We start from the raw sequence: 22,041 nt of genomic DNA on the forward strand, positions 1-22,041 counted from the left end.
TGCTAACATTTTACTGACCCCTATGATCATACTAAACTTGTTCATGGTGGATCATCCATCATACAAAATTAGCCCTTACTGGTGCAAATGGGTGGCCAATTGCCATTTCGCCAAGAATGTTGATTTTGTGAAGAGGAAAAAGCCATGATTAAAAAGGCTGGTGTGAATTTATTTAAAGATGTTCTCTATTAAAAAAGAAAGAAAGAAAAAGAAAGAAAGAAAAATAGATTTCACACGCATATGAAATCAACATAATTACAGAAGCAACTGAGCTATTTTCTCCACTTTTATTTGTTTTATTTTGTGTTTTTGAAGATAAGAGATAAGATAAGATAGAACTTTATTAATCCCTCGGGTGGGTTCCTCTGGGAAATTCGATTTCCAAAAAAGCACAGCACCGACAGAAGTTACAGAGTTACAGAATGTTATGTATATATATATATATATATATATATACACACACACACACACACACACACACACATATATAAATACAGAGACAATATAAATAAAATATACGAAGGGGATAAATAGAATAAATAGGAATAAAAAATAAAAATACAAGTGAATTGCACATTTCAAGTATTGAGTCTATTGCACTGTTGACTATTTACAAAAGTATTGCACAAAAGGTATTGCACAGTGAGGTGAAGAGGCACTACAGCTTAGTTGTTCCCCCCTCCTTTGTCCTCCTGTTTCCCCTCCCTCTCCCCTCCAGAGAGGAGTTAAACAGTTTGATGGTGTGTGGGACAAAGGAGTTTTTAAGTCTGTTAGTTCTTGTCTTGGGGAGAAGCAACCTGTCACTGAACAGACTCTTCTGATTGTTTATGGCCGTGTGCAGAGGATGCCTGGCATTGTCCATAATGTCCATCAGTTTTTTTAATGTCCTTTTCTCTGCCACTGTCACCAGAGTGTCCAGCTTCATGCCGACCACAGAGCTAGCCCTCCTGATCAGTTTCTCCAGCCTGGATGAGTCCCTCTTTGCTGTGCTGCTCCCCCAGCACACCACAGCATAGAAAAGTACTCCAGCAACCACCGACTGGTAAAACATCCTCAGGAGCTTCCTGCAGATGTTAAAAGACCTCAGCCTCCTGAGGAAGTACAGTCGGCTTTGGGCTTTTTTATACAGGTGCTCTGTGTTGCATGACCAGTCCAGTTTATTGTCCACCCACAGCCCGAGGTACTTGTACTTGTTGACCACCTCCACCTCCTCCCCCTCTATCTGAACCGGCAGTGAACCTTCTCTGGACCTCCCGAAGTCCACAACCAGTTCCTTAGTCTTTGAGGTGTTGAGTTGCAGGTGGTTTGTGTGACTCCATGCGACAAAGTTCCTCACCAGACTTCTGTACTCCTCTTCCTGATCATCCCAGATACACCCCATGATGGCTGTGTCGTCTGCAAACTTCTGAATGTGGCATAATTCAGAGTTGTAGCCGAAGTCAGAGGTGTACAGGGTGAAGAGAAGAGGGGACAGCACAGTTCCCTGTGGTGCTCCTGTGCTGCTGACCACAGTGTCAGACGTGATGTCCTTCAGCCTGACGTACTGTGGTCTGTCGGTGAGGTAGTCGGAGATCCAAGCGACCAGGCAGGGGTCCACCTCCATCCTGTTCAGTTTTTCCTGAAGCATACAGGGCCGGATGGTATTAAAGGCACTGGAAAAGTCAAGAAACAGGATCCTGACCGTGCCTTTTCCCCCATCCAGGTGTGAGTGGGCTCTGTGTAGGAGGTACAGGATGGCATCCTCCACTCCGACACCCGCCTTGTATGCAAACTGTAGTGGGTCCTGGGCATGTTGTACCTGTGGTCGGAGGAGGTTGAGGAAGAGCCGCTCTAGAGTCTTCTGAACAACACAGGCATTCTATATGAGGTGCTTAATTTCAGCTATGCACCTGCACACCCAATGTTTCATGTATAGCCTCATTCCAGGCCACGTGTGTTGATTGCACACAACAAATGAGCTGTGAAGTCATATGCCAGCTGCAAGCAGTTATCACCACATAAGGTTATGTGGGCTGGGAAGCATGCACAGATGCCTTCAATCAAATGAGTCTAAATGGAGTAATCTACCTGAGTACATGTCAGAATCCAGATTATGCACTACAGTAACGCCCGAGTAATTTTGTTAAAGTATCTTTCTGGAATATCTCCCTGAGAGATGACTGACCCAGATTTTTCAAGACTACCCTAATGAAACCATTACCACTGTCCTCAGACAATACCTTTTCCATCACCTACTTAAGACCTAAAGCAATGCCTGTATACGGCTGTATACGGTTGCCAGTTTGAATTTTGTCACTCTGTGATCCCGTGAACTTCTAAGTATACAGCTAAGATTATCTCATTTGCCCCCAGGGCAGGCATTTCCTATATGGGCCCCACCTCACTGTCATAGTCACCGATCTGCTGCGCATCTGTCCACCCCTCTGAAACGTGATTAACTCAACAATAAAAGTCGGTATGTCACTTTGTGTCACGATGCAAATTTGCAGCTGGATTGCGCAACACGTTGTCTACACGTTATGTCAGATTAGTTGGGCAGCTCTCTCTGAGTATAGGTGGTATAGATTGAAACAACACAACTGATAATATTATATTAGACTGATCCCGCCCCTCTAAGCTAGGGAGAGTTGGTTCACGGGCAAGCGGAGCCCATCGCAGTTGAGTGTTGGAGCAGCCCACTCCTCTCTGCAGTATGCATGTTCGTCAGGGAATCCGCGACGCGCTCACGTCCCAGCAGTGTACTTCATCGGCCAGAGACCATCAACTCAAGAGTCTAGGATAATAAAATTGGATGTGGCAGGCGGACCGGAGGCGGAAAGCCCGGAGTTACCGCAGGAATACAGTACTACTAAGGGAATACAGGCTGGCTCTCTCCTCTGAACGTGGACAATCATGCATGTGCTCTTCTGGGGCTTGGGGTTCCTACTATTCCCTGATTTCTTGAATGTAGTCGCATCTACGGGGACATTGCTTTTGAATTCAAGCACGGGTAAAGTATTTTGCTGTGACAACCCCCGCATTTCTTAAAATTTCTCATGCAGCTGTTTTCTAACACTGACGGCAGAGAATGAATGAGTTTTGAATTCAGTCAAGCGAATGACTTGCAGCGTTTAGATGCCTGAAGTTCACTGACTATCGTTTTCTGACTAAAACAACAGATTTTCAAGACAGAAACAACTTTGATAGAATAATAATCCTTAAACCTTTTTACCCACTGATTTATAATGTAAGTAGACTGTTTTTTTAAACCACATTTACATTCTTCTACCTTTATTCCACAGTAAACGAGGAGATCGGCGCTTATGAGGTTGTAACACCGGTGCGAGTGAATGAAGCCGGTGACAAGTTTCCAACCAGTGTGCACTTCAAAAGGAAAAGGCGAAGTTTGGATGAGGGCACAGGCAATAGCACGGATCACTGGGCCTCGCCGAATATCCACTACAGGATATCTGCTTTCGGACAGGACTATCACCTCAACCTGACGTTGGATTCGGGATTTATCGCACCTCTCTACACTGTGACAATACTTGGAGTAGCCCGAGGAGAGAACGTAACGGATTTTGCAGCAGATGAGAGAGAGGAGGAGGAGGAGGACACGGAGTTAAGGCACTGCTTTTACAAAGGACAAGTAAATGCACATGCAGAGCACGCCGCAGTCATCAGTCTGTGCTCTGGACTGGTGAGTTTTTACGCGCGGTTGTACTCGTCGTGCGCGTGATCATTTTACATTCACTTTACTTCTGCAGCATGAGGGCATAAAAAGTTGTGTACGTGTTTTGGAGACTTTTGAGTGAAGCTGTAGTTGATTTAAGAAAAAATAAATAAAACTTTGAAAATTGTTCAAAATTGTATTCGTGGTAGGATCGTGTAGTGGGGCGCATCCAGAAAGTAAGTAACTGATCATTTACCGAGAATCTCGGTTGTGGCTTGCTGCAAAGAGCCCAAGTCGGCTGACTGCACTCAGGTTTACTCCACATTTGTGTCTCTTTCTGGTCCACCGGTAGTCGGTGACGTCTTTAAGACGAAGTTGTTCCAGTTCCCAGGCTTCCTAAAGAGGGAGTCCTGATGAGTGATGCTTTGTAGTGGAGGAAAAGTGCACTCAGAGGAGTTTATACATAGAAACCACAGTGAGGTGACAGACAAGAGTAATAAGCCAGCTTTGTTCCCAAATGACAAATCAAACATAAAATGCTTTGAATCCTCTGCTCTGCAGGGAACTTTTGTGGGGCTGAGCTGACATTTATGAAGCATATATTATTATTTATCCAAAACCTCCATCCTAAAACAGGCAATGCTGCCTTTCATTGCAGTACATTCTAAAATAACTTATTGTAGTGAGATCCTCTTTTGTCTTGCCAGACAAAAGTTCAAGTGCAGGCCTTTGCAGAGTAATAGAAACAAAATGTAAGCAGAACAAACAGCATCAAATACTAATACACATAGCCAAATCATTTTTTCCTTATGATACACCATATATATATTTTACCATTGATTATCTGGGAGTAGAAACATATGGCAAGCAAACATTATACCAACCTTACCCCTCAAGCTTTCATGATGGTTCTCCATATGTGTGCTTTACTGTCCACGAATCTTATCTGGAACATCCTAGACCTCTAAGTTAACCAACTCATGCTAAACATGCCAAACGCATACAAGGTTTGCAGCATACTTGCCAAGAACATACAGTCTTAGTGTTTTCCTGATAGACATCAACGGTCTCACATTTAGACCTTTCCTCTGTTATAACATGAATGCAAATGTACTTTGTTTTTACCACTGAAAGCTGCTATGTCTGTGTTTTGCTTATTTTTTTACATTCCTACGTTAAGTACAAACTGGTATGTGATCTGCACAGAGCTCAATACTAAAAGATCCTCGAGATATAGATTATTCTCCTTGGTTTTATAAGCACTTAGAGAATATAGATAGCTGTAGCCTAACTCCTATGTGTCTTCTCTGTTACCCAGCTCGGCACTTTCAGGTCTCCAGAAGGGGAGTATTTTGTGGAGCCCCTTCACAGCTATCAAGGAGAACACTATGAAGAGGAACACACAAAACCTCATATTGTATACAGGAAAAGTGCACCGAAGAAACAGACCACTGAGGAGACCTCAGCTTGTGACACTTCAGGTACGGTACATTATATGATGAGTAAGCATGTATGCCATTAGGATATATAACAGACACGGCTCTGTACCTAAAACGTCAGATCCAGACCTTGCTACTGAGGTGCTGTGTTTGACCAGTCAGCTGACCTAAATATCTGCTCTAGTAAACCCTCACCCAGTGTCCTCTTTCTATCAAAACGGCATACTTCTGCTGCTGAGCATGGACCTCCCAGTGTCTAGAAACAGTATATATTGGTTAGATGTAATTGGTTAATGCACATCTTAGTGCTTTAGTGCGACAGGGGACAGAGTGATTAGGCAATTTTGACATTTGTGTGCCACTATGTACATGGGACCTTTAAATTGGTTTGCGCAGATATAATCACTCAAATTTAAAGTCTCCACTATCAGCTGTAACAGGAACCAATTATATAATAGTCAGTGAGCTATTACAGTAATTGTACTAAGGCCCTCTAGGATGATATGCTGCTTATCTGGTTAATGCAAGCACAACTTTTCAATTGGTGGGAGGGGCCTCTTTTTCCTTTCATTTGCTTTTTTTTTTCTTATTGTATGGAGTTGAATTCCATACATAAAACTATATCGTTGTGGCGCACTGAAGAAGAATAGTTCATTTCTGACAGCAAAAATGGGTCCAAGCTTTTCCTCCTGTGCTTGTCAGGCGGTTGAAGTTTTATGACAAATTAATGCTAGCTGGGAATACTCAGTTTGACAGGGGGATTGTGCACACATGCACAAACACATACACTTTGTGAGGTAGCGAGCAGAGGAGAGGAGACAAAGTAGACTAAGATTTCAGTGTTGATACTGAAGATCACACCTAATCCAAACCACACAGGTATATATTAGTAGCTAACCTTGTCTTTTGAATGGGAACTTCTCAGAATCTCTGTTAGCTGAAGTTTGGTCTGTTTCCATGTCTTTTTCCTGCCATGTGATGGTATGTGTCTCTACCATCGAGCACCCTCAACATAAACCTTTACTGAGGAAAAATGTATCCCTCATCCTTCATGCTAATGTATTTATATTAGCATAACCATAGCTGTGTAGCTAACCACTGCATAGTTTATATGTCACTGCTCTTTAGTCCTCCATAGACAGCAGAGTTTGAACATTTAGGTTTTGTTTGTTTTTTTAAAAACTACCTTAATAAGAATCTGGCTCATCATTTCTAGATTGGAACTAGCAACATAACTTCCTGCTAACTTCTAACGTCACTAAACCTTGTAAATCCTCTTTTTTTTAGTGAATTATTTTTATTGGAGCTGTACTGTTTTTAACTTTCAGTGATGCCTCAGTGTTGGGTTGATTTTGGGAACCGAAGGAATGCCTGGACTCATAAATGACTGTATATATTTTGTACATATATTATTTATTGCAATTACAGCTTGAATTTCTTTTGGCACCAATGTGGAACAGTACTTAAATTTTATTGTAGTACTGTAGAAAGTATGACTGTGCAATGACCATAAAGAGTTAAAGTGAACCCGAATGGCAGGGTTAGGGTTAGAAAAAAACCCCCACCATCAAACTAATAATGCAACTGATTAAATATTAAAGTAATTAAAGTTCTATATCTAAATAAAAAATACATTCTGCCATAAATAGGCTACAGTCAGAGATGTAATGACAAGATTAAAGTATAGTATGAAACTATCCTGGCTTGCATGTCATGCTATAGCCTGCACAGTGCAGTACCCACAGCTGCAGTACAGTAATGAGGAGGTTTTCCAGCTCTCGCACAAGAAGAATCATTTGGAAGCTCACACTTATATCGCCTCATCTCAGTTTACTGGCTGAACTTCCTGTTGACTCTTGTACTTCCTCTGCTCCTTTGATAAGAAAGTTGGTAGACCTACTTCCATGAAGATGTAGTGTAAATTTTTACATAAGTGATGGCAACTTGAAACGGTAAAATAATCAAAACTAAAAGCAATAAATATGGAAATCATTTGTCTTTGTGTGCTGGAGATCCTTCTGAAGATGCTTGCTCTCACTCCATTTGAGTGATTGTTTGTGTTTTCATTTTAGCCTCAAGTGACATAAATGAGACTAAACGCTATTCTGGACACGATTCATTCAGCCTTGCACAAAGTGCTATTGAATCTGTAGACCATTCTTTTTATTTTGAACTGAGAATGGAGACACAACACACACACACAAACAATGTACTTTTGATTTGATCAAAATCAGTAAAAAAAAAAAAAAAGAAGATAAAAGACAATAAGGAATTAGAAAACGGGCAGGGACAAAATATGAATTTAATATTTAATCATTCACACTGCATAAAATGCCAAAAGGCTTCAAACTTCTTTGGCTGTTGCATTTGACCAGCCTTCAGCTTGCACACAGATTGATCCCTGATTGACTGCAGTGAGCTGAGCATGACCGCTCATGCAAATGTGTTTTTTGTTAGAGTGGTGTATGAAAGTTATCCAGTGGTAGCCTTCAGTTTATCCAATGTGACATACCAAAAAGAAGCTGTTACTAGCCACTCCAACAGACTACAGTTTTTAACTATACAAACAAAGATGGAGCTAAGGATGCTGTAAACATATCATACAAGAAAAGACTTTTAACATGATATTTTACAAAATACTTCTCAGTTGAATGTGAAAAAAATATACATGGATTACATTTCTTTCTTGCGGGTGTTTAGGAGCGGCAAATTGATCTTTAGCACTCTTCATTAATCATCCCTCATAAATGGTGACACATTGGTAATGGTCTAGTAAGGATGATCTGAAAACAAAAAGACTCAGCAGTTCAGCAGATGTTATCTAAGGACATAAAACCTTTCCAGAGTTAAAGAAAAATGCTTCCCAGTTGTTGGATTGTTCTCGTTTGATGTGTGCACAGCAATTTGTGTACTCTTTTTATGGCTGGCTTCCAGGTTTACCTTGCCTGAACTCTTTGCCCTCTTTTCCTCCCTTTTCTGAGAGAAAAAAAAGGCACTTCAGGCAATGTTCATTTGTCAGCAAACTCTTTTCAGTGGAGGGGGGAGCTTATTTTGACAATATCCACTTCCAGATCTCATATAGCTCCATCATTTAAAAGTTAAACGTGACTTCAGCTTAATAGCAAACACATCTTCTTGACAAAGAATGAATTATTCCTTGCCTTGTTTGAGCGAATATGCTTCCAGTCTTCTCAGGCCTGCACTCTTGTATATTTACATTTGCTCCATTTCTTTTGGCTTCTCATTCTAGGACACAAACACAGACATAAGAGACACAAGGTGAAAAGAAGGCCAGCGGCTGGGGTCAGCACTGTGATTAAAGCAGTCCCTGTGGTCAGTACTGGTGTATTCAATGACCTGGAGTCACTGAGCGCTGGCCTGGCCAGCAATGCTTTGCTCAGATCACAGCATGGCAGTGCTAGCGCTAGACCGTCAAATGATAGCAGCGGTGACTCAGGACCTCACAGGAGATCAAAGCGCTTCCTCTCCTACCCGCGCTTTGTTGAAGTTATGCTGGTGGCCGACAGCAAAATGGTGGAGCATCACGGCAGCAACCTACAGCACTACATACTCACGTTAATGTCTATAGTAAGTTCTGATCTCTATGTTTGGTTGGTAGAAATCTTTTGCGCAGATATGGACAGAGTAGGACATCTTCGTGCACACTGATGCACTAAATGTACACACGTGTTCCTCTTTGCTGTTTGCTGTTTGTGCTGCAAGTCAGTCAGCCTTTGGAGGAGAGTTGAGGGAGGTAAAAGGGCACCTTAGGGCAGGGGTAAACAACATTTTCAAACGGCTCGGGGGAAGAGAGGGCAGCTTGAGGGATAGCCTGCCTGACAGCTTTGATGAATGTTAAAAAATAGGCTCAGGTATGTTACTTAGGCTGCATACTCTCGACCACTTCAAACACCAGTTTCCGCCTGCATCTGGGGCTGAACTGAAAGTCCTGGGGAGGCAGCGATGACCCATATTCTAGTCTGGGGAAAGGCTGACTTGTCCACAGGGGCTCAAGCTGTTATCATGCTGATCCTTCAATCAAACAAAATCTCTGGTACTTGCTTGAAACTGCAAGTAAGCAGCCCATAAAACCACTAGCACTAAATATACAATGTCACATCCAATCTGGCTCAACTTAATTTAAACATTGATTTTCTCTTTAGGTTTGAGGTCACGTTTTGTGTCTTTGTTGTTTTTTTCAGGTGTCTTCCATATACAAGGACCCCAGCATTGGAAACCTGATTAACATTGTGATTGTAAAGTTAGTTATAATAAACAACGAGCTGGTAAGAATACTTAATTTGCTTCCACGCCACAACATGGTGCACGTTCCTATAATTTATTATTTTTTCTGTGTCCTTCTCAGGATGGTCCAGTTATTTCATTTAATGCACAGACCACTTTAAAGAACTTCTGCATCTGGCAGCAGAGTCAGAACGTCCTGGATGATAACCACCACTCCCATCACGACACTGCCATCCTAATCACCAGGTGCAAGAGGAATTGTGGAAGCTTTCATTTTTCAAAATGCAAATATTCCGTGAACCAAAAATGTAGAGGGATCCTGACAAAATTCTAAAATGTAGACTAACAATGACCGAGACCAATTATCTTTGTTTTCACCACAGGCAGGACATCTGTAGAGCGAGGGATAAGTGTGACACCTTAGGTAAATGCATATTTGTTCTTTTTCTTTTTTTTGTAACAGAGTGATACAAATTATAGTAGAAATGTACATTAAATAAATACAAAAGAAAATGAACTGAGCTTCTTCTTATTCAGGACTTGCAGAGTTGGGGACCGTGTGTGATCCCTACAGGAGCTGCAGCATCAGTGAGGACAATGGACTCAGTACTGCATTCACCATTGCCCACGAACTTGGACATGTGTAAGAGCAGCTGACATTTTTCCACTGATTTGTTTTTTCATCAGTCATAAATACTTGGTTTTGTTCTTAGTTACACATCACTAGAGCTTCAGAACACTTTCTAGGAATTTATAACAGCTGATACCATAAATTCTGCACATCTGGATAAAAAAATGTATCCCTGCTTTTCATTTTGAGAGCAAAAAAATCTGTAACCTGGATTCTCAGAATTGAATTTAAACCACTTCTTGGTTTCCTTTGCCCTTCAGCAAACTCTCCACTGTCCAAAGTCCTGAGTAAGCGTTCTACTCTGGAGACTGTTACAGACTTTAATAGTCCTCATCTCAAACAAATGCTCCTTTTCTTATTATTGGGTTGCATGTTTATCTGCATCAGGCTGGGGCAGCATGCTTGATGACTGATTTGCGACAAAGCTCGGTGTTGTAGGCGGACAGCTTAGCAACAAGGAGTGTGATGCCGTACCTGTCCACCATCGACCGGGAGCACATTTGTTTACCCTGCAGGAGCTTGAATGCTTCACTTATTCTTCTCTCAGTTTTCATATAATTTAATATCTTTCTATCCAGTCTTGCCACAGGCAGGCAATACAAATGCTGTGCATTATTTTGTATAGCAACCTTGAATGAGTTTCCCAAAGCCAATAAGATGGTGACAGTAGAAAAATAGAATTGCTGTTTAGATGTTGCTGAAGAAATGAAGTACAGTCAAACACAACACAAATTGCTATTTGTCACTGCCACTTTGTGAAGCACAATAAAACATATCAAGAAGTTGACGTCCTGCCAAGAAGCAATAACCACACTGGCAAAACAGAGCCATGCAGGGCCATGGAAGTACAGCTAGTGGGGACATTTGAAAATGCTCTATTTGTTGCTTGTTAATATAAATAGCTTTTTTTTTTTTTTTTTATGCCTGAACATGTTTTTTTCCTCTATTCTTCCAGGTTCAACATGCCTCACGATGACAGTAACAAGTGTAAGGAGGATGGAGTAAAGATTCAACAACATGTGATGGCTCCCACACTTAATTACAACACAAACCCTTGGATGTGGTCCAAGTGTAGCAGGAAGTACATCACAGAGTTCCTTGAGTATGTCATACTGTTGTCTTCATCATTGTTCCAAACATGCATGGGGAATAGAACTGGGAAAACGTAGCAAAAATGACCCCCTAAAACCTGGCTAAATATTCTTTAATAACTGTGCAGGTTTACACAAACACACACACGCCAACACACACAGTGCATTGGTAGCCACAGTCAAACTGTCATCATTTCTCAGGGCTGTTGCACCCTCTGGTCTCGTCTCTCGTACACACTGAGAAAGACCCAGAACTCTTGGAGTAATAATATTTAATGACCTACCTCCAAAGCAATGCATAGTATCCCTCCATCCTTGACTTCCTGAGTTCCCCACCACTTACCACATATAGCTAGTTCAACACAAGACGTTTTTCAAGATGTTTTTGTGCAGAAAAATAACCACTCCAGCTGTACTGAGTGTGCTTTCTGTCTGTTTGTTTCTCTTGTTTTTATCCCTTTTCTTTAAGTCATTTTATTTTTATTTCTTAATAGCACAGGATATGGTGAGTGCTTGCTCGATGAGCCCGTTTCTAGACCGTACGCTCTCTCGCAGCAGCTGCCCGGGCGGATATACAATGTCAATAAACAGTGTGAATTGATATTTGGGCCGGGAACGCAGGTGTGCCCTTATATGGTAAGCGGACTCGGTGTGCAAATCTGAACTGTCATGTTGCACGTGGGGGTCTCAGAGGGGAGCGGAGGGAGTTGAGATTCAGTGCAGCAGAGGTTCTCGGATGACTCTGAAGCCTTTAAAGTCACTTGCCACGTTTAACATGTTCTCTTCTGAAACACAAGCAAGGTGAAGCCAGATTTAATTTGAATTTAAGTTAAAAAAGTGACATTTCAGTTTAATAATACAGAAATGTCTTTAAATATGTGACACTATAGTTTCTTGGCTTGTGGTTTTCACTCAGTCTAAAAGGTCACGCAGGCTTAGAAATACCTGGCAAATGAAATTGTTGATGCAGCAAATTTAGTGTAGGGAGGCATATTGTTTGATAGAATGTGCTAAATTGGAAGTCTGCTGGCTTGAGTCCATGCTGTATATTAATGGAGTTGTTTACAGTCAGGGAAATAAACATGACATTTATGAGCCATAGCTTGTTCTTTTAGTTTATTTTTTTTCCTGGAATCCCAGCATTGACTCTTAATGTGTGTGTGTGTGTGTGTGTGTTCGTGTGTTCTCAGACCCAGTGTCGAAGACTATGGTGCACAAGTCCAGAGGGCGCCCAGCGGGGCTGCAGGACTCAGCACATGCCGTGGGCAGATGGCACCGACTGTTCACCTGGAAAGGTAAGAGTAATGCTGATAGTGTAATGCATTAGTGTGTAAATGGTAAAGGAGAAGACCCTTGAACTGATTTTAATTAAGCCGGAAGCTTGGGGATAATTAAGTAAGGGGTGGAATGCCATATTTTAATCACTTCAGTTCGGCTGAAGGTGGCGATTTAAGCCCACCACAAGAAAAAAAGTCCATGAACCTTAGCATTGCCTAGTGTTGGTGGCCAGGAAGAGGGGACGTTATACACTGAAAAAAAGGCCATGTTGGATTTACTCGATTCAATAGTGGACATTGGTTGCACACAAATGTTTTGCTTTGGCAGAAACTTAAACAATTGTGTTCAATCAACACAACTTTTTCATATTCAATAAACTTGTGCATTTTGTGTTCATAAAACACGATTGAAACATGTTTAGATGAAGTAAGTTGAGCTCTTGGAATATTTTAATCCTTCACAATTTTGTCATTGTATTTCAACACTATTAAATAACATTTACCCCAATACTACTTGCTCATTTAAATACTACATGTTGTCTTCATATTACATAATGTTCAACAAAGTCTAGAGTCTGGTTAACATAAAAATTTAATGGATCTACAACAACTAACATCCTATCTTTATCCTGGTTGCAGGGGGCTGGGAAATAACCCTGAATTGTTAGGCAGGGTACACCCTAGAAAACTCACAAGTCTGTCACAAACAACCATTTGCACTTACATTGACAGGTCATTTAGAATCATCAATTAACCTAACTCTACCAACTGCACGACTTTTAACTGTGGGAAGAAACCAGAATACCCCGAGAGAAACCAGTGCAAACTAGCCAGATTGTGGATTTGAACCCAGGATCTTCTTACTGTAAAGCAACAGCACTAACCACCATGCCACCAATCCAGACTTAACAAAAGTAGGAAAGCTATGATTTCAAGGCTTGATGCAGAGTTTTTTTGTACGTTTTTGTCCTTGACAGGTTAATCCACAATAAATAGCAATAGCATGCACGTGGTGTGTCGTAGTTGTCTGCCTCTTATAACGCCAGTGATTTTCCTACAGTTTGACATCTCGTGCGATCTTGTGAATTTCATGAGTTCAGCAACTAACCACTCTTACTAGATTGTATCATGTCCTCTCAACAAGGACAAATTAAGTTGTTGAATTTCGTACAGATCCTTCATGATTTAATTACGTTCATAGAAGCATGTAATTATTGTGTTTAAATTACAAGTTAATTTAAACATGTAATTTTGTTTTTAATGTAACAAACACCCAATTTCCTTTTTTCAGTATACCAAAAAAAGTAAAAAGAAAAATCTTGCTATTGTTGGTTTTAAATATTCCTTTTTAGTTGGATTTATTAAATGTTTTCTTATGTCATTTGTAATATTTGAGGGAAACACTGGCAGGTTATCTCAACATAATGGACGATAATTTGTTGTGCAAAATGACAAAACAAGACTTGCCAAAAGTCAAGTTTCCACTGACACATGTAAACTCTTGTTACTAGTAAATGAGTGGTGGAAAGCTATGAATGATGCTTACTCTGCCTGAGCTTATAATGAGAACTTTTGCACTGACTTCCTGCTTCCTGTCACTAAGACTGAGACATGAAAGCACCATGGACCAGCCGAACTACACCTCCAGGTCCCAAGACCTGCAGATGCACACACACACAGGCACACACTTGTTTTCATATCTTAGTGAGTACATCTAATTGACATAATGGTTTCCCTAGCAACTTACCCTAACCCTACCATCAAAATCGAATGTCTAACCCTAAGCCTTAGCGTAAACCTCACCATAACTTTATTGTAATCCTAACACTAAAACCACATTTTGAGCCTCAAAAATGCATTAAAACTTGTGGGGACGGGCATGTTGTCCCCATAAGTCCCTGTTGGTCCCCACAAGAATAGTAGCATGCCAATTTTCTGTCTAAACATGTACACTCACACACACAGACAAGCTGAAACCTTTTGGTGTTTGTCTCATCTCTTGTCATGCCAGCGCACACCACACTAATGACTAAAATGAAGTCTGTTTTTTTAACAGTATAAAATGATCCTTCTGTTTGGAGCTGAGATATATTTATTGACTGTAAAGGTGACATTTTCTTGTCCTCTCTCCAGCCAGACACAGTTGTGAATTTTTTTTTTCCCAGTTCCAAATTTCTCCCAGATTAGCTTTAAAGCACAGAAGAGCAGATGGATGTGTTGGCATTTCTTTTTGTTATCTTCTCTTCACTCATCTCTCCTTTACTTTTCCCCTTTGTTCCTCTCTTGCAGCACTGCAAACATGGGCTGTGTATAGCCAAAGAGCACGATGCCTCACCTGTTGAGGGAGCGTGGGGAGTCTGGAGTCCTTTTGGCACCTGTTCGCGGACATGCGGCGGAGGCATAAAGATTGCCATGCGCGAATGCAACCGACCCGTGTGAGCAGCCCGTTCCTTTGTAGTCACGCATGCCTATTGGACCGTGTCTCCAAAGTCAGTGTTCCATAGATCAAACCTCCTTAAGGGAATTCTTTCCATAGCTAATGCTCATCAAAACAGGCTCTCTGATGGCATATCTTACAGGATTGTTTCCTGGTAAATATGGAGATCAGTCAGTCTTCCTGAATAATGGACGAATAGAAAAGAGTAGAGCGTGTGGATAAGTTGGAAATTAAAAACTAACAACAGGCTGAGCAAAGAGAGGGAAATTGATAAACTGATAAGTGTCCTCTGAGAAAAGGTGCTTAACACAAGGGAATGATTCGGTTTTACTGCTTTTATCCCACGTTTTCACTCTCAGGCCCAGAAATGGAGGAACGTACTGTGTTGGTCGCCGGATGAAGTTTCGTTCCTGCAACTCTGAGCCCTGCTCCAAGCAGAAGAAGGACTTCAGGGAGGAACAGTGTGCTGCTTTTGACGGCAGGCACTTTAACATCAACGGTCTACCTCCAAATGTTCGCTGGGTGCCCAAGTACAGCGGAAGTGAGAATAGTTTTTTTCACATCACAGTGGCATCTTAATACTTACTTCATGAATAACAGCCATAATGTAAGCTTTGCATTTATTTGAGTCACCATGAAATAATTATCTGTATTCTATCTCCTGTGTCAGTTCTGATGAAGGACAGATGTAAGCTGTTCTGCAGGGTTGCAGGCAGCACAGCCTACTATCAGCTCAGGGACAGGGTCATTGACGGCACGCCATGTGGACCCGATACCAACGACATCTGTGTCCAGGGCCTGTGCAGAGTGAGCTTTCTAATTCTGTTCATTTAGCAGCAGCGGTTCATGGTTATTTGTAATAATAGCAGAGCAGGGACCATTCTTGAACAGTAACAGTGTTTAGTGGATAAAATAGTAAGCACCTACATTACTAACATAACGCGTGATCTCCAAACCACGCACAGTTTTCAATATATTCCAGCTCAGACAATGGGATTTTTATATTCATAGATGCACTAAAGTTAAGCTAAAATGTGTCTCAAAAGAATCAATTACATATTTGCTATGATTTAGTGATTTTCTAATAAAGTCCTTTAATTAAAAATCCTTAATTTTCTTATTGTGTATTTCCTACTTCCCGTACTGAGCAGCAGGCGGGCTGTGATCACGTACTCAACTCTAAAGCCAGGAGGGACAAATGTGGCGTATGTGGAGGCGATAACTCTTCCTGCAAAACTGTAGCAGGCACCTTCAACATTGTACGCTATGGTGAGTAACAACCTCTTTTATTACCCCCATCAGTCTCCATTTCAGTACATATAAATGGTAATAGCTGTTGTGGCAGTTATTATATTGCTTACACACCTCAGCAGAAAAGCATCGATGGATGGGTTCACTTGTTAGTGCATTTACAGACCTGGGTGCGCTAATGCGCTGCATATGTATTTGCAGGCTATAACGAAGTGGTGCGAATACCAAGTGGTGCTACAAACATAGATGTGCGTCAACACAGTTACTCAGGGAAACCGGAGGATGACAACTACCTCGGTAAGACAGCCAACAATTGTTAATACTTCGATTGTATTTTTACATTTCCAGTCGTGCTGTTTGAAGTCATTTCTGGAGGAATGCGCTGTTAAAAAGATGTGTGTTTATGAGATGTGCTTGAGTGTTTATGAGAAGGACAGCGTTCAGCCTTCAGTGTAAAGCCGGGCACTGCATAACTGCCGTAGATTTTGCAAATACTATGCATGCAAATCCATTAAATGCCTGCAGGTACCAATCCAGCAAGGTCCCTTAGTTTAAAAGCTTTAGTACTTGCTCTAAGGCTCTGTCTCAGCCTGTTCGTACCACTGACCTACTCATGTTTTTTGTGCTCGTGTGTTGTTTTTATTGTGTGCATGTCCTTGATGCAAACTTCTGAACATAGTGTCATCCTTAACTGTGTGTTTCAGTGTTTCTATATATTGGGACAACCCAAAGCGGATTGATTGTTTTTTTTGTCTGTGTGCGTGTGCAATAAATGCCACTCTCCACAACCATATTAGTGTAATGTGTGAAATGGCGAGGAAAGTAAAGGCAGGAAATTAGCTCCATAATCGCATTAGGGTGAACGAGTGCAGAAGACTGACTGTTGAACAGAACAGGGTGCCCCTGGATGGGACTTCTTCGGGAACAGAGGATTATTTTAGCCCAATAAGGCTTTACTGTTACCCACTGTGTGTGCCTTACTGTAAATGAACATTTTAAGCCACTGTGTTTTCTAAGCTGCTCTGCTGCGCGCAGAAATAAGTTCATGTTTGTGCAGGTTCCTGCCATAAACAGTGATTTGCACAAATTAATTCACCTTTATGCATATTTTTTTTTTAAATCAGCTAATAAATCAAAACTAGCTTGAGTTTACACAAACTCTTTTCAGTGTGATGAAGCCAACTAACTGTTTCTGCCTCCCTGTAGCCATATCAAATAGCCGCGGAGAGTTCCTGCTTAACGGGGAGTTTGTGGTTAGCATGTTCAAAAGGGAAATCAAAGTAGGAAATGCCATCATCGAGTACAGCGGTTCCGACCATGTCATTGAGAGGATCAACTGTACTGACCGCATAGAAGAGGAGATCGTTATCCAGGTAAGCTGTCCTTATCATGACAATTTGGTATCTTTTGCAGGAGATGTGAAGATAGAAGATGGTGATTTAATAGAAGAGAGGAATGCAGAATCATAAATCCTTCTACAGACTTGATCTTTCAAATTTACAATTGTAAGGTTGTGTAATGTATATCACATTGCCTGCTTTTTCCCAGGTGCTTTCTGTGGGGAACCTTTACAACCCAGATGTCAGGTATTCCTTTAACATTCCCATAGAGGATAAGCCTCAACAGTTCTTCTGGGATGCTTATGGGCCCTGGCAGGAGTGTAGTCGTCTGTGCCAAGGTGAGGGGGAGGCACATGTGGTTTGCAGGGTGAGATGATGGGAAAGGTGAATGATAAACTGTGTGGTCAGAGTAAAAATGAGATGGGATGGAGATGGAATGAAGGAAGAAGAACATTTAGAAAATGCTGAGCAGGAGACCCAGGAGATGGAGGATGCTGTAGTTACCATTAAACATGGTCATTGTAGGCATTTAGCCTTTGTACAAGTGATTAAATATCAGTTTTACACTATGCCATGGCACATCTGCTTGGCATGACTGTGGAGAGGTCAGAGTACGTGGGTGTGCGGAGGAAGATTGCAAGCAAACTCGAAAACCTGTTATGTGTGTTACAAGTCAATTTTTTTTCTGTTTAAGAATGCCTTTCTCCACTTTTTGACACCACCCTGCTTCAGCAACTGAAGGGAAACCAATAACTCCACAGTTCACAGCAGGATAAACATCTAGCATATAACACATTAAGCTCTCATAGCGTTCAGCTGCAAAACTTGGTAACATGAGGTGCTGATCTATTGCCACATTAAGGTTCATATCGTGCTGTAATTTTACACAAAAGCCAAAGTGAGGTGTACACACTTTTCACGCTGGCATTTATTGCACTCCCGACGATGAGCCATATTTTACTTGAGCCAGATGGTGCATCAACCCAGATAACTACTTGCAGGTCGGGCAGTAAAAAGTCACTTTCATCTCAGGATAAAGTTATGAAACCCGAGATTGTAACTCAAGCTTGAGATTCTGTTTACATCTTTGTAAATTTCTTATTAGTTATAAAACAGATCTCTTTATTTAAATGACACAGCTTTTCTTCAATTTCCTTTGCCATTTTGACTCATGTTTGATTTATTTTTTGTTATAGTGTGTTGCCAAGATGTTTTAGAGTGGCTGTCACTTAGAACCTCAATATTTGTACCCTCACAGGAGAGCGCAAGCGGAAGATTCTCTGTAGCAGAGAATCGGACAGGGTGGTGGTGTCAGACCAGAGGTGCCACGGCACAGCGAGACCTGCTGTCATCACTGAGCCATGCAACACTGAATGTGAACTTAGGTTTGCATCATCACTCTAAACCATTTGATCCATCTGACTGACACTTTATTTGGTCTTTGCAGTGCAAAGATTTACCCACTTGTTCTTTACGCAGATGGCACGTTGCTCGAAAAAGTGAGTGTACAGCCCAGTGCGGCCAAGGATATCGTACCCTGGAAATATACTGTGCTAAAATCAACCGTGCAGACGGCAAGACCCAGAAGGTTGATGACCGCTACTGTAGCGGTCAGCGCAAACCTGATGACAAGGAAGGCTGTCACGGAGACTGTAACCCGGGTGGTTGGGAGTACTCATCCTGGTCGGAGGTACGAACTCTGTTGGAAGTCTGGGGATTTGTTTGTCTGCACTGACCAGATGTTTGTCCAAGTTTATCTCGGGTTGTGAATGTGTTTACACTTGCTGATGCTCAAATGTTTGTGCTGCAGTGCTCCAAGAGCTGCGGTGGAGGAACCCGCCGTCGAGGGGCAGTGTGTCGAAAGGCAGCTGAGGCTGGTGGCGATGAGAGCAAATGCAGTCAAAGGGACAAGCTGACCGTCCAACCCTGCAATGAATTCCTCTGTCCGCAGTGGAAGACTGGAGACTGGTCTGAGGTCAGTTTAGCAATTACTGTATTGTCTTTGCGTTTAGAAGAAAATAAGACCCCAGGGGTATGTGCGCTGCACTCTCTGCACCTTTGGTGGCTTGCTCTGGGGCCGACAGTTTCAAGTGAAGAAAATAAGACTTTTACCTAAGTAGTTAAAGTGGACACCTTTTCAAGCTGCAGATGTATGTGTTTTTGTGTTTCTGTGCAGGTTTTCAACTCGCTCAGTGATTTGTTTGTGAGATTTTTAGACGAGTATGTGTCTAGGGCTACTCAACGTAAAGAATAACAGACTTCTTTGTAAATGCTGGAGTATTAAAGCAGCGGTGATCTGGGTCAAATGTCAAATCCCAGTGCTGATTGTGAATGTCTCAGCTTTAGGAGAGTTACTCCCCTCCTTCCACTCCAAATGAGTGTTGGGTAAGAGGTGATTGCAGGGTGAAATCGTTCTTAAACTGCTGCACAGTTTACACATCGTAGAGCAAGGAGCTTGCAAAGCTGTGGGCTGCATTCCGGGAATTTTTCAGATCTCCCGTGTGGTGTTGCCAGAACCCGTATGCTGTAATATATACATACAGTGGGGCAAAAAAGTATTTAGTCAGCCACCGATTGTGCAAGTTCGCCCACTTAAAATGATGACAGAGGTCAGTAATTTGCACCAGAGGTACACTTCAACTGTGAGAGACAGAATGTGGAAAAAAAATCCATGAATTCACATGGTAGGATTTGTAAAGAATTTATTCGTAAATCAGGGTGGAAAATAAGTATTTGGTCACCTCAAACAAGGAAAATCTCTGGCTCTCACAGACCTGTAACGTCTTCTGTAAGAAGCTTTTCTGTCCCCCACTCGTTACCTGTATGAATGGCACCTGTTTGAACTCATCATCTGTATAAAAGACACCTGTCCACAGCCTCAAACAGTCAGACTCCAAACTCTGCCATGGCCAAGACCAAAGAGCTTTCGAAGGACACCAGGAAAAGTATTGTAGACCTGCACCAGACTGGGAAGAGTGAATCTACAATAGGCAAGCAGCTTGGTGTGAAAAAATCAACTGTGGGAGCAATCATCAGAAAATGGAAGACATACAAGACCACTGATAATTTCCCTCGATCTGGGGCTCCACGCAAGATCTCATCCCGTGGGGTCAAAATGATCATGAGAACGGTGAGCAAAGATCCCAGAACCACACGGGGGGACCTGGTGAATGACCTGCAGAGAGCTGGGACCAAAGTAACAAAGGTCACCATCAGTAACACACTACAACGGCAGGGAATCAAATCCCGCAGTGCCAGACGTGTTCCGCTGCTGAAGCCAGTGCATGTCCAGGCCCGTCTGAAGTTTGCCAGAGAGCACATGGATGATACAGCAGAGGATTGGGAGAATGTCATGTGGTCAGATGAAACCAAAGTAGAACTTTGTGGTATAAACTCAACTCGTCGTGTTTGGAGGAAGAAGAATACTGAGTTGCATCCCAAGAACACCATACCTACTGTGAAGCATGGGGGTGGAAACATCATGCTATGGGGCTGTTTTTCTGCCAAGGGGACAGGACGACTGATCCGTGTTAAGGACAGAATGAATGGGGCCATGTATCGTGAGATTTTGAGCCAAAACCTCCTTCCATCAGTGAGAACTTTGAAGATGAAACGAGGCTGGGTCTTCCAACATGACAATGATCCAAAACACACCGCCCGGGCAACAAAGGAGTGGCTCCGTAAGAAGCATTTGAAAGTCCTGGAGTGGCCTAGCCAGTCTCCAGACCTCAACCCCATAGAAAATCTGTGGCGGGAGTTGAAAGTCCGTGTTGCTCGGCGACAGCCCCAAAACATCACTGCTCTCGAGAAGATCTGCATGGAGGAATGGGCCAAAATACCAGCTACTGTGTGTGCAAACCTGGTAACGACCTATAGTAAACGTTTGACCTCTGTTATTGCCAACAAAGGTTATGTTACAAAGTATTGAGTTGTATTTTTGTTATTGACCAAATACTTATTTTCCACCCTGATTTACGAATAAATTCTTTACAAATCCTACCATGTGAATTCATGGATTTTTTTTTCACATTCTGTCTCTCACAGTTGAAGTGTACCTCTGGTGCAAATTACTGACCTCTGTCATCATTTTAAGTGGGGGAACTTGCACAATCGGTGGCTGACTAAATACTTTTTTGCTCCACTGTATGGACTGTACTCGCACATAAATAAACACACTCACACTTTTTTTGTTTTTGCGGCTAGGGGCTTTCTAATGTGCATATACTGCTTTACATAAAACCAAGAGAACTTCCTCTATCATGAATCTGAATACTTGTAACTGCTCATTTCTTGTACTAATTTAGCGATTAACTATGTACGCAATTCATGGCGTTATAACCTGTAACATTTATTTATTTATTTTTTTAGTGCCTTGTGACATGTGGTAAAGGCTACAAGCATCGCCAGACGTGGTGTCAGTTTGGTGAGGACCGTCTACATGATCGCTTTTGTGGGTCGTCTAAACCTGAGTCAGTGCAGACGTGCCAACAGCAGGAGTGTGCCGCTTGGCAGGTTGGACCTTGGGGACAGGTGAGTCACCCCTGTATTTATGATTTGTGCAGCATTCAGTACACAGTGCTCGATTGTTTTTGTTCAAAGCTGTAAGAAGTCAGGTCATTTATCAGGTCATTATAGAAAGTAAACCCCAACAATCAGACGACTCCCTATGAGCAAGCAC

At 42.0% G+C, this 22,041-nt stretch overlaps 1 protein-coding gene across 1 annotated transcript in view; it reads left to right on the forward strand.

Moving 5' to 3' along the window:
* Nucleotides 1-2,632: 2,632 nt before the first annotated feature.
* adamts9 (ADAM metallopeptidase with thrombospondin type 1 motif, 9) overlaps nucleotides 2,633-22,041 on the forward strand; it is a 44,331-nt gene continuing 24,922 nt past the window's right edge. Inside the window, exons 1-22 of the mRNA XM_004545289.4 lie at nucleotides 2,633-2,989; nucleotides 3,282-3,679; nucleotides 4,971-5,133; nucleotides 8,342-8,679; nucleotides 9,294-9,377; nucleotides 9,458-9,582; nucleotides 9,720-9,760; nucleotides 9,874-9,979; nucleotides 10,923-11,069; nucleotides 11,553-11,694; nucleotides 12,249-12,353; nucleotides 14,625-14,770; nucleotides 15,132-15,313; nucleotides 15,443-15,579; nucleotides 15,924-16,041; nucleotides 16,225-16,320; nucleotides 17,230-17,396; nucleotides 17,572-17,701; nucleotides 18,622-18,748; nucleotides 18,843-19,053; nucleotides 19,174-19,338; nucleotides 21,732-21,893. Coding sequence (XP_004545346.3) covers nucleotides 2,893-2,989; nucleotides 3,282-3,679; nucleotides 4,971-5,133; nucleotides 8,342-8,679; nucleotides 9,294-9,377; nucleotides 9,458-9,582; nucleotides 9,720-9,760; nucleotides 9,874-9,979; nucleotides 10,923-11,069; nucleotides 11,553-11,694; nucleotides 12,249-12,353; nucleotides 14,625-14,770; nucleotides 15,132-15,313; nucleotides 15,443-15,579; nucleotides 15,924-16,041; nucleotides 16,225-16,320; nucleotides 17,230-17,396; nucleotides 17,572-17,701; nucleotides 18,622-18,748; nucleotides 18,843-19,053; nucleotides 19,174-19,338; nucleotides 21,732-21,893 — 3,387 coding nt within the window. The 5' untranslated portion in view covers nucleotides 2,633-2,892. The remainder of the gene's footprint in view (nucleotides 2,990-3,281; nucleotides 3,680-4,970; nucleotides 5,134-8,341; nucleotides 8,680-9,293; nucleotides 9,378-9,457; nucleotides 9,583-9,719; nucleotides 9,761-9,873; nucleotides 9,980-10,922; nucleotides 11,070-11,552; nucleotides 11,695-12,248; nucleotides 12,354-14,624; nucleotides 14,771-15,131; nucleotides 15,314-15,442; nucleotides 15,580-15,923; nucleotides 16,042-16,224; nucleotides 16,321-17,229; nucleotides 17,397-17,571; nucleotides 17,702-18,621; nucleotides 18,749-18,842; nucleotides 19,054-19,173; nucleotides 19,339-21,731; nucleotides 21,894-22,041) is intronic.

Source organism: Maylandia zebra, linkage group LG5 (assembly GCF_041146795.1).
Source record: "Maylandia zebra isolate NMK-2024a linkage group LG5, Mzebra_GT3a, whole genome shotgun sequence".
Taxonomy (NCBI): Eukaryota; Metazoa; Chordata; class Actinopteri; order Cichliformes; family Cichlidae; genus Maylandia; species Maylandia zebra.